General features: G+C 43.2%; 1 protein-coding gene across 2 annotated transcripts; it reads left to right on the top strand.

Moving 5' to 3' along the window:
• Nucleotides 1–2,748: 2,748 nt before the first annotated feature.
• On the top strand, nucleotides 2,749–9,157 carry LOC124675016 (protein trichome birefringence-like 13). Of its 2 annotated transcripts, XM_047211078.1 has the most exons (7): nucleotides 2,749–2,812; nucleotides 3,451–4,066; nucleotides 5,400–5,577; nucleotides 6,640–6,780; nucleotides 7,338–7,458; nucleotides 7,832–7,966; nucleotides 8,602–9,157. In XM_047211078.1, the coding sequence occupies exons 2-7, from the start codon at nucleotides 3,685–3,687 to the stop codon at nucleotides 8,866–8,868; spliced, it is 1,224 nt and encodes a 407-aa protein (XP_047067034.1). In that variant the 5' UTR covers nucleotides 2,749–2,812; nucleotides 3,451–3,684; the 3' UTR covers nucleotides 8,869–9,157. The 2 variants fall into 2 exon arrangements, with proteins under 2 accessions (XP_047067034.1, XP_047067035.1); XM_047211079.1 differs by lacking the exon at nucleotides 2,749–2,812 and having other exon boundaries at nucleotides 3,765–4,066; nucleotides 5,387–5,577.
• The last annotated feature ends 3,068 nt before the right edge of the window (nucleotides 9,158–12,225 follow it).

Here is a 12,225-nt window from a genome sequence, read left to right as displayed (position 1 = left end):
ATTCGCTCGAAGTGGATATTTTGAAAGACATACAAAATCAGAGTACCATCGCTCTAATCACCATGTCTAGGAAAGCTGCTGGCGTAAGCAATTTCTCTTCTCATGGTCTCTCGTCCGCATTGCTCTGCTCTCTCATCTCAAGATGCATCCAGCTAGACCATAGTTGTACCGGCTTGTTTCTGAATTGGTCACATTTAGTTACAGAAACTTCTTGACTAGAAAACTTCTTGACTGTAAGGCCAGTGGTAGCTCACTCTGCTCTCACGCGTCACGCCCTCCTCCCTCTCAGCCTGCGATCTGCCTATGTCTATGTTGCTGGCACCGTGGTCTGCAACAAATATTACAGAAGCTTCCCAACGGACCTGCTCAAGGTGCTCGCCCTCGCCGGTGGATGTCGGCGATGGGTCCGGCGGTGTCGCCAAGGCCATCGCCGCCACATTCTCCCATATAGGTGCAGCGTCTTGTAGCTGCTGCGCGCGAGCATCACCCATCGGATCACTGTTAAACTTTCAGAACTTGGACTAGGTATGGCTCCACGAACAGTTTATGTGGCACACCAAATGGACGTGACAGCCAGGACTCACCTATTGAATCGTTAAAAATATTAGATGGGGTAAAAATTGGCATAAATTTTACTAAATGGAGTAATTAGGAATTCTTTTTGCTAAATGGGATAATTACCGTTAGATTTGTCAAACTAAGGGGTAATTTTTGAAATTTACTCTTTTTTTTTAAATTGAAACCTTCCTTCTGAATACACTCAAATGTGCATGCTTGGAGAGAAATTTCACACGATGTGAACGACGACGAGGGATAAGGCCCATTTCTTTTGGAGCTTTTGGACAACTTAGAGGATAAAAAAGCCAAAATTGACGCAAAATTTTCTTCATCCGGTGTCCCCAGGCCAACCCAGCCTATAGAGAGGCAACCAAGGGCGCCGACAAACACCGTGCCCAACGAAAACATGCCACACATACCACAAGACCACCAAAAAATGAGGCTATGACTAAATCCATACCCTGCAAAAAAATAAGGCTAGTCACATTTTAGCATCAATTAATATGGATCAGAGAGATAGTTTCTAAATAAAAATTCTAAAAATCTCGCTTTTAAGCCGTTTTTCAGCCGAGCTTTGACGTATTTCTTCAAGATTTGGAAAAGGAAAAGCTGACGTTCCCCCGGGGAAACAACGTTCTGATCCTCCGCTGCGAGAGCACGACGCGTGTCCACGACGTAGCGACGGAAATGAGTGGGCACCACAGCTCGCACGACAGGTCCCACCCACGTTATCCCTTCCTCCTCCCCACCACCGAATCCCCAGAGCTCCGTCGTCCCCGCTGCAGGAAGCCGTCGCGGTGCGCCACCCCATAGGAACCGGCCCCGCCGCTCCATCCCGGCCGCGCCTCCTAGATTCCCGCCGCCGCCCGTTGGGAGCACTGTCGCCGCCCCCGTCGAGAGCACCGCCGCCGGCCTCTTGGGCCTGCTCCGCCCCTCCCTCGTGTTTCTCCTCTACGTCGCCCCCCATCAAGCTTCGCCGACGCCAGGACGGGATACGGGCGTTCTCCCACGGGCGACAGGAGATGAGCGGCGGGCGGCGGGAGACGGGCGACGACGACCCCGCGCGCCTCTTGGTGGTCCACACCATTGACCTCCGCCGCGCGCTTCGCTCTCGCACCCCCGCGCGCCTCCTGTTTCCTACCGCCAGCGATGAAACTCCACCCGGCGCTTCGCTCCAGCTAATATAGTATAAGTAGTTTGCTACATGTCTCTTGTGATGTCTCCGACGAAATCTGTTATGCTACATTTGTTCTCTGATTTTGCTATAGTATTTTAATTGTTTTTGCTACAATTTCTCCGGCGAGTTTCCGATGAAATCAGACTTTGCTACATTTGTTGTGTGCTTTTGCTACAATAGTATAATACTTTTGCTACAAGGTCTCCAATGAGATCTTCGGCGCCGTCTCCGGCGGGTTCTCCGACGATGTTGTCTCCGGCAAGGTATCCGGTGAGGTCGGTTTTGCTGCAATATCAAACCTTTTTTTGCTACAATAAAACAATGTTTTTGCTACATGTTCTCCGGCGTGGTTTCCGGCGGTCTCCGGCGAGGTCTACCGCGAGGTCTATGTATTTTTGTGGTCAACCTTTTTTGCTACAACCGGTTTGTTTTTGCTACTTTGATGTTTTTTATGGAAGCAAAAGTGGGATTTTAGGTGGAAATAGATTTTGCTACAAATGAACCGTTTTTTGCTACTTTGGTACATTATGGAAGCAAAAGTGGGAGAGGTAGATTGATGATTTGATCAAACGGCTGGGAATGACCCACATTGCTCGATCCAATGGCTGGGAACCTGGGGGATTAGCTTTCCACAGTTTCCGAAACTCCCACCGAAACGGTACGTTGAGATGGCCCTATTCTTTGCTCTAATTACGGGCGACTGCCACCGAAGAGGGCAACGCGGAAGGAAACGTTTTTCCCCCATCGAGTCCCGCACAACCCCACCACCATTCTTTTCTCGTGTCGTCTCGCCCCACACCGCCGCCACCTCCTGCGACCTCTCCGGCCGCCGCCTCCAAATCCCTCCCCGCGCAGCCCAAGTTCCGTTCCACGGCGGCGGGATAGGCCGCGACCACCCCTTTCTTGTCGGCCTAGATCGAGCCGCGTCGAGCTCGCTGACCGCGGCTTGGCCCGCCGCGGCCGTCCACCGGCGTTACGTCGCCGTCCGAACTTCTTCTCCTGCCGCTTCCTGCCTCAACCTCCGTATGCTCAAGGCCCATCCCCTCCTGCCGCTGTTAGGACTGCACGGACGGCAAGGTGCGTTTCTCTCTCTGTCCGTCATTTTGCCTCTTCCCTCTCAGATTTGTTGATCAGTACTACTTGCTGCACGCAAATGTGACGAAAAATTAACTAGAGACCACACCATGATTTTTTGTAAGCATACAAGTACTGCTAGTATCACTCTGTACATTTGACTCGTGTGTTCAATCATATATGCCCGGCATGCAAACTCGCGTGTAAATATATGAATTGCATTGTTTTCTGTATGTGCCTACCACCTCACATTGTTCAATCATATATACAATCGATAGATGGATACAGAGAAGAAACATGTCAGATCTCAAAAATCTGGGAAAGCTGTTCGGGATGCGTTTGCGGCTGAAGTTTTTCTTCATGTGTCTATTGAGGAAGTTATAGCACGAAATCGTCATCAAGGGTATCTGAACCCTGCTGGATATAAGAGTTTGATAATGAAGTTCAATGACCTCACAAAAATAAATTATGCGCGCAAGCAATTCAAAAATAGGTGGGAGACACTGAAAAAAGATTACGGATTGGCAAACTACATAAAATTGTTGATTTAATGCGGATCTGCCTTATGAATTCCGAATTTTCTTTCAGCAGCTGGTCTCCTTGAGCATACAGTTTTAATACAAGGTGAAACTCTTTTGCAGGTAACAGGTTGAGAGCAGAGTTTGCATTTGTCCGATGAAAGGAGTCCAGAAGAACTCTATGCCGACTGGGAAGGTTCCAACCCAGCTGAGTTAAGCAATCTTGCTGAGTGCTCAGGCCGAAGTAACGTTAGGTGGCCTGACTCACTCCAAACTGTTCTAGGCCCCTCGGCTTATACTAATCTTTTTTTAAGCCCAAGCAAAACTCGAGTCCGTTCACCCTCGCCGGGTCTCCCCATGCCACCGGCGAGGAGCCCGTCCGCCGGCCTGCGGTGGCGCAAAGCCTTCCTCCCTCTCCTTCTGCTCCTCCCTATGATTCTTATAATCATATTCCTGATCTCCCCACTCCGCTCCATCCCCACGGTCAGCAACGCAGCCCTTAGGCCCCAGCGGACCTGTGACTACGCCGCCGGCGGGTGGGTGCCTGATGCCTCCGCCGACTCCCAGCTTAGGTACGACCACACGTGCAAGGAGATCTTCAAGGGTTGGAACTGCGTCGCCAACGGCAAGCGCAACGGCCGCGCCCTCCTCCGCTGGAGATGGAAGCCCACGGGGTGTGAGTTACTCCCCAGGCTCGACCCGCACCAGTTCCTGGAGCGCCACAGGAACACCAACATTGGTTCGTACTCGTTCCCATTTTTCTGTGTTTCGTAGCTAGTATACGTGACATGACACTCTGTGTGCAAACAGAAGCCTATTGGATAATGTGGCTTTGCGTCTTTGATGAAACCTGCCATATGAGAAGGTGGTAATATGGTATGTATGTACTGCCTAATTGTTGAAAACCAGCACTCGAGAAATGCTGCCACACTTTCCTTTGTTACTATGCAAGATAGTATTGATAGTTGAAAAGACATGTGAGTTGGCCTGGGTTGTATGTATCAAAGTGAGAGTGCAATCTGTAGTGTGGCTATGTCGGTACATTCTTGCTACATTCACTGCTAGCAGGGGCGGAGCCACGCCCAGGGCAGCCAGGGCCATGGCCCGGGGCGCGCCACATTTCTCAGCAACCAACCTATATGGCTTTCAGATTTGGCCCTGGGTGCAGCAAAGTACTCATTGCTCTTTTCTGGCCCAACACGAACGAATCCACCTGGAAACGAGTGATCGGACATTGAGTGGGGAAGGCTCGAATCAAACCCTTCTCTCTGCCCGACTCCATCCCCTTCCTCGGTGCGGCTGGACACATGCGCGCCGCCACTCCATTATCCGCGGCCGGCCGGATTGGCGCCCCGGGCAGCACGGTCGCTGGGCGCACTGGAAGTCTGGAAGCTTGGAACCCATCCTTCTCCACTGCGCCCTTTCCCGCTACGCAGCTCGCCCACCCTCCCAGTACTACGCCTCTCCTAGTAAGGTTCCACTCACGACTCATCTACAGCTCCCCCTCTGCAGGAGCTAGCTAATTCAAATTACAATTTAATTGATTTATGTGACTGTCCAGAATTGAGCTGATTCATTTTGCTATCGATTTCATAGTTTAGGAAGATTTTAGACACGAAAATGACAAACATGGATGCTACAATGTTTTGGAGTATTGATTGCATGTTTTGGTATCAATTTCAAAATTACCAACATGGATTATAAAAAAACTAGGATTTTATGTTTTCCACTCTCTTTTGTAGTTATTTGGACCATTAAAAATTGAGTCGAAGTTGTATCTTTCCAATCTTACCAAAATTTTGTGCTATAAATGATGTTTTCTAAGTTTTTTTTTTCTCTCTCTCTCTTAGTTTTTGGCCCAGGGTTTGCTCCAATCCTGGCTCCGCCACTGACTGCTAGTATTGAAAAGCTAGCATTGTTTGTATGATTCTGCTGCATTCTTATGATCATAATGGTATAATAGGAAAACTAGCTTGGTTGTTCAGATTTGTCTATTTGGGCAAACGTATCGTATTCAGAGACCCCTTGAATTTGCCATTTTACAATGATGTATGTTCAGTATTTTCTTGTAGGATTTGTGGGTGATTCGTTGAATAGGAACATGTTTGCCTCATTGGTCTGCATGCTTAGAGGAGTGAGCGGAGAGGTTCGCAAGTGGCGTCCAGCAGGGGCAGACCGAGGTTTCACATTCCTACGCTATAATCTCACCCTCTCATACCACAGAACTAATCTTTTGGTACGCTATGGTAGGTAAGTAGTGTCATTTGCATTAGTACCAAAATATATAGTTCTGTAAAATTGCACCTAGCTTCTATTGTTATCGGTTATATGAATCAACTATGTGCAACATGGGTCATCACTTTTGGCTTTGGATTCTAGAGGTCTTTTACGGTACACTTTACTAGTCCTGCCGAGTAGTAGTATACTAGTATTAATATTTATCCACCGTTGATTGGAGAGATATTTTGGACAATGCACTTGGAAATAAATCATGATACGGATTTGATTTGATTTGGTTTATTATTACTTAAGTGCAATAATCTTGCCATATATTAAGATTTGATATTCTAATGATATTTACCATGCATGTGATTGGATTGGAGCCTTGGACCAATTTTTTTACTCCACTTGATCTTATCACCGACTGCACATTTGTTTTAACCAAGCTTTGGTTCGACTGTGATTTTTTTTTTTTGATAAAGTTTAGCTATGATTTGGACACTTCCTTTAAATTTTTCTTCATTCCAGTTCGCGTGAGAGATAACAAAACTAGATTGGTGCCCCACGTATTAGTTTTATTTTCTCTGCAAACCCTAAAACTCAATCCAAATCTATGGGCAACTTGCACAGATTATTTGTATAAAGAAACTATTATAATAAAGGTTAAGAAAAGAAACTAGTATATGGAAGTTTCCTATATTTGATGCAAGTGTTTTTGCACCTGCCGAATTTGCTCTTAGGTGGCAAAATACTATTCTTCTAGTCAACAAGTACTGGCCAATCTGGCCATCAGATCTGATTACTGGATGGCCAATATTTCTCTGTCCCTACCGTAAAAATCTTCGGATTCTAGGTATAACTTGGGAGTATTGAAAGGCTTCCAGTAGATCATTCTTGCTACGTGATTCCCAAAACAAACTTTTCTCTTGTTGGTTCATTGTCTTTCTTTAAATTCCCTTTGTTTGTGTACTCTGTTAGGCACTATTGTTTCCCTTACCTTTTGTTGTGCCTTAGAGGGTGATTGGTAGTTCATTTATTCATGCATGATTCTGCCGGTCATCATTCATCAAATCCATATTGCTGGTTCCATAGGTGGTCGGCTAGTCCAGACGGAGGTCCTCTAGAATCTCTTGGCTACAAGCAAGGCTACAGGGTTGATGTTGATATTCCCGATCAAACATGGGCAGATGCAGCAAGCTTCCATGATGTTCTTATTTTCAACACAGGACATTGGTAAGTGAACATCGCAATTCATAAGGAAGATCGGCATTAAATCAACAATTTTATGTAGTTTGCCTATCTGTCAATGCTGAGCCTGGAATCCTATCCTATGAATTACACCCTCCGAGTAATAATAATGATCAATTAATATCTCAATTGTTATTTACTCTCCTAAGCCTTCTTCCTAAGCCTCAGTGCATTCAACTATGTACCATTCAAAATTAGTGTGGCTTTACCTAGGCACTTATTATGTCAGACAAAATTGTTTGCTTTGATTGATTTCTTACGTGATCTGACTGGTGCTATTAAAATACTTTGGTTAACCTCTAACAAGTAGTGATGGAAAAGTTCTGTGGTCTGCCTATTATTTTCGCGGTGCTAATATACATGTTATCTTCAGGCTGTCTTGCTAACTATCCTGTGTGCCTAAGCTAGACGCGCTTGTTGACCACTCTAGGTCATAATAAGGGTCACAGTTGCCCCCCCCCCCCTTTTTTTTTCCTGAAACTAATTTTGTTTTGTGGGCATCATATTTCGTATTACTGAGCTGGCCCCTTTGCTTTATGCAGGTGGTGGGCCCCTTCAAAGTTTGATCCAATACAATTACCGATGGTATTCTTCGAGAGAGGGATGCCGATTATACCTCCTTTATCGCCACCTGAAGGACTGGATTTGGCTCTCAAACATGTGGTATGCTTGAAGTTCTGTTTCTAAGTTCCTGTTTACTATTCCTTGCTTGCTAATGCTGAACCAGTAAGATTTTAGCCGTGTGTGAACCTTGTATTGTATATTTCACTGAATCCTGAAGTTTTTCTCTTACTTTGGAATGGTCCAGCATTTCTATCAAAGTAGCATCTTATTAAGCGGGTCGATATACTTCAAACAACTGTTAGTTTTGGCTGCATTTGACTAATATATTTTTCAGCCCCTGCATTTTATATGAATGGCTTCAATGAATATCCTGTGAAGTGTGAAGCAAAGAAGAAATGATCACCTTACTATTTTCTATCATCTCGATATTCAACTTATTATTCTCATGCTATGAATAAACAATTTTCATCAGGTAACATTCGTGAACAAAGCAATAAGGCCCAACGGAATTAAATTCTTCCGCACTCAATCTCCTAGACATTTTGAAGGTGGTGACTGGAATGAAGGTGGATCTTGTCAGCGTGAACAACCCTTGTCCTCAGAAGAGGTACTGAAACTACAGTGCATTAGATACCTGGGTAGCAGTTTTTCAACATCTCTTGAATGCTTCATTTTTATTTATCTTTTTATTTGAATCAGGCATACTATCGTTACATGCACGTCTACTGATTTAGTAGTTTCAAGTTTTTGTAGGTAGTCTTACTCCTGTGAATCACAAAACTGTTAAATATGAACTCACGGTTGTACTCCATCTGACCTAGTTTAGTAGGCGTCCAGGTATTTCGAGGTTTAACTTTGACCATCTATTATGACATTGAATTGCAGTTGAAATGGAATTTTTTTTGTGGCACATATCCCAGATTATAGGGATATGGAATGAAAGAAAGGCTCTAGCAATGGGATACTATGAATGCTCCAGCCTTCTTTGCCGAAAATATATGCATGTCTATACGTTAGCTTAGTTTCAAGGCCAATAAGCTAATTAGCTTTAATTTGAATGGCCTAGTTGGCTGTACAGACGTACGTCCTACATGTGTAGGGTAAACAGACATGTATGTATTTTAGTATCTGTAATATTATGAATTTCCTTCTTTCTGAATACCTAATTTGGGGCTTTAGAGGCTTGGTGGTTCTTCCTATATTGGAGTGTTGACGTTGATAACTTTACCCAAACTTTTTCAGGTCAAAGAATTTTTTTCTGTGGACAACAATAGCACAAACATGGAAGTACGCTTGGTGAACCAGCACTTGATGAAGGCTCTTGAGCAGTCTACCTTTAGAGTTTTGAATGTCACTCACATGAGTGAATTCAGGGCTGATGCTCATCCATCAACAACCGGAGGAAAGAAGCATGATGATTGCATGCATTGGTGCTTGCCAGGTCCAACTGATACATGGAACGATTTGCTAGCAGCAAATCTTGCAGCAACTGAGAGAGAGCTAGCCTGAAAAAACTGAAGCCCTCGAGAGAATTTCCACGAAATATTTCCCCGTGGTATGAATATGATGGCACATTTCTTTGAGATTATCCTGAACACTAAGCTTGTTCATATAGGTGAGCGTTGTTTTTTTTCTCCACTGTAAATTTGACCATGTAGATTTTTGACACATTTCATATAGGAGTACTTACTGATATGTACTTCTAAAGCCTAGAGTAGTTTAGCTGGACTTGTTTGTCTGAATATTCAGGTTTGCAGTTGCAAACCTAATCAAACAGAGTGAAGCTTTCTCCTGGACAGATTTCTCTTCCTTCTTTTCGCTTTCACGCTGACACCAAAACACATGTCTGCATTATTTTCTGCAACTGCATTTGTATAATCAAATAGGAAATTGTTTTACAAAAACTGGAAACGGAGGCCGAGCTACATGTAGCTCTTTATTTTTTTTAAATGAAAATCGTAGTTTTAAGTTTCAAAAAGATCTGAATAAAAATTCTAGATGTAGCTAACGTAACAACCAATTAGTGGCACTTTGAAAAATGCCCCTATATAACAACCAATTAGTGGCACTTTGAAAGAAAAAAATCCCTTGTATACCAACAGATGAAATATGCACAGGAATACATGCACACAATCCAATTTACAATAAATGTTGGGAGGGATCATCAAGTTCTGCCACTATTCTACAATTTTGTTACAGCACAGCAAATTCTACAATTTATTACAGCACAACAAGTTCTGTCACTGTGTAAACAGCAAGGTCTGTCACTTCGTAAACACTAAGTCCGTTACAACACAGCTAGCTCTGTTACAGAACAAATGTTCTCTCAATTTCAGTTACAGTAAGTTCCGTGGACACCACTTACCTGTAACCGAACCACAACATTTTAACAGGGGAGCACTGGAATATATAGATTTTCAACCTAATTGTTTCTCTGCAAAATAATCAATGGAATGCATCAATGATCTGACGCCATAATTTCAACATAAAAATGAAGCATCACATGCTAGAAGGGGAAAGCAATGCCAAGCGTGCAGAATAATACTCACAAGGATGGTAGATCAGCATCAACAATGGATTTGCTTAGAACCCTCTCACATTCTTGTATATTCTCGGCGCCTCCTTTCCTTTAAGTTTGGCAGTGCTCTGGTAGTAAGACCAGTCTACATAGAGCTGATATTTTAGTATTTTAACACTAGCACAACTTATGATACACTAGGTAGAAGTCCAGTAAATATCCTTGGCACAACACCAGTAACAAGATACACACCGTACTCTGGCAGAAGGCCTAAGATAGACTGGTGTTGTTATCCATGACTTGCATGATTTCATCATATGAAGAAAGTACTACTCCCTCCGTTCCCAATTAATTCTGTTTGATTTTACAACTATTATATGTGTAGCAGAAGGTACATACTATATCAATGATCACCAGAAATTAGGTGAGTTTTTGTTGAATTAGTAAATTACCGTGACCATATCACCAGTAGCTTCAAGCAATCACTGAATAATGGGAACGGGAGCTAGGTTAACACAAACATGAAGCTCGGCACAGGCTAATGTAACCGGCCGTCGGCACAGGCTATTTTGTCCGTTCTCATTTTTTGAAATGTTTGATAATTTAATATGTGAAGGGCAGGTTTGGTGCAGCAGTAGCCTATGACCGAGAGGTCCCAGGTTCGAGTCGCGGTCTCCTCACATTGCACTTCGTGAGGGTAAGGCTTGCCACTAACACCTTCGAGCTCTCAGCACTGGGTACGTCCTTTTTTGATAATTTAAAATGTAAGCATGCTTAATATCTAATATCTAGTTGAATTACTTATTAATAGTCAAACTCCTCACTCGGTCACTCATCCTCAAACTGCTCACATTTCAGCACGCTTAACTTTTCCGTTCCATCCTTTTTTTTCGGTTCCATCCTGATGAGCTTCCTGCACAAAAGTTACACTTTGCTGACAATAGTACCCTATCAATCATATTAACCCTTGGGCCATAACATCACACTTCTTTAATATTTGAATTCCAAAGAAACTATTTGACTAAACAACAATCAATAAGTAATTCACCGAAATAATAATAAACTAAATTTGATTTTTTTTCAAAAACAAATCACCGAAATCTAAACCTGAAAAAACTCTTATTTTCTTTGTAATTTTGAGAAATCTAAATGGTCGTAGGGTGTTGAAATCGGCTGTAAAAAAATCGTAGATACATTTTCTTAACCTTTTAACATAGAATGGTACCATGGTAAGCCAGGGGTGGATTAAAGATTTGGAGCATAGACTGGGGGGGGGGGGGGTAGAGAGCTAGGACGGTAATGTGGAAAAATATGTACTCCCTCCGATCCAAAATAGATACTCCCTCCAAATTAGTTGACTCTATGTAGATACATCCATATATAAATAAAATAGAATTAATTAATTTGGATCGGAGCTAGTATTGTATTTGTACTTTTCGTTTTACCTTACTGTGGATTTAGTACGAGCAATATTTTAGCCAGGAGTATGCATATAGATGGAAATATAATGGAACCTAGCTCCTCTCTCAATTAGATTTACACTTACAACACAAATGTGGTACATACTTATTTTCTCTTTGTTCTTGAAGGCATAGCAAACTTTAAAAAAATACACCATCCTTTCAATCAATCTTGGAAAAATGTTGGACTTGTGCTAATGGCCGCGCACTAATTGCGATTAATGACGGAAGTTAGCGGCGGTACTACTAGTTCGACACGTTTCTGTTTGTTTCTTGATACATTTTGGTGTATAGTTCTAATTTTTTCTATTTTCCTATACCCCTGTTTTTGTCTGTTTCTTAATGCATTTCAATGTATAGTTCTAATTTCTTCTTTTCCCTATACCACTGTCTGTTTCTTGATACATTTCGATGTATAGTTCTATTTTTTTCCTATACCATTGTTTCGTCTGTGCAGCATGGGCTCGCTGAGGGTACACGGCCCAGTTGAGATTGCTCTTGCCTATGGTGGAAGCAGCATCGGACTTGCACTCGTTGGCCGTGGAGTGTCTGTCAGCATCTAGGGTACATGCAAACACCTACTAGTCCCTGCTTAAACTTGGTAGCTGGCCGCCCCCCCCCCCCCCCCCCCACCACACACACGCACACCCGGATCCGCTCCTGGGTACTACCTCTAGTCATCAAAGAGAAGTCATGTGGAACTGAAAATTTCACACTGCGTAGACTATAACACAGAATAAACTAATGAAAATGATGCGGCATGGAGAAGAAACCGATGATCTTAACCTTTTTTTTTCTCTGTCTACCACCTCAAACGATAAAAAAAAGTAGCTCAAAACTTGGAATTCCTTATATAAAAAGGAATAAAATCAGCTAATACGATTACTA

The sequence above is a fragment of the Lolium rigidum genome, chromosome 7 (genome assembly GCF_022539505.1).
Source record: "Lolium rigidum isolate FL_2022 chromosome 7, APGP_CSIRO_Lrig_0.1, whole genome shotgun sequence".
NCBI lineage: Eukaryota > Viridiplantae > Streptophyta > Magnoliopsida > Poales > Poaceae > Lolium > Lolium rigidum.
Note: the sequence above shows the minus strand (reverse complement) of the source record. Positions and strands in the feature narration are given on the sequence as shown.

What these genes read in the sequence shown, in the direction of transcription:
- LOC124675016 (XM_047211078.1), top strand. Translation starts at nt 3,685, where the DNA reads ATGCCACCGGCGAGGAGCCCGTCCGCCGGCCTGCGGTGGCGCAAAGCC. An exon ending in ATTTTCAACACAGGACATTG is followed by an intron (nt 6,781 to 7,337) that starts GTAAGTGAACAT and finishes TGCTTTATGCAG; the next exon opens with GTGGTGGGCCCCTTCAAAGT. An exon ending in ATTTGGCTCTCAAACATGTG is followed by an intron (nt 7,459 to 7,831) that starts GTATGCTTGAAG and finishes AATTTTCATCAG; the next exon opens with GTAACATTCGTGAACAAAGC.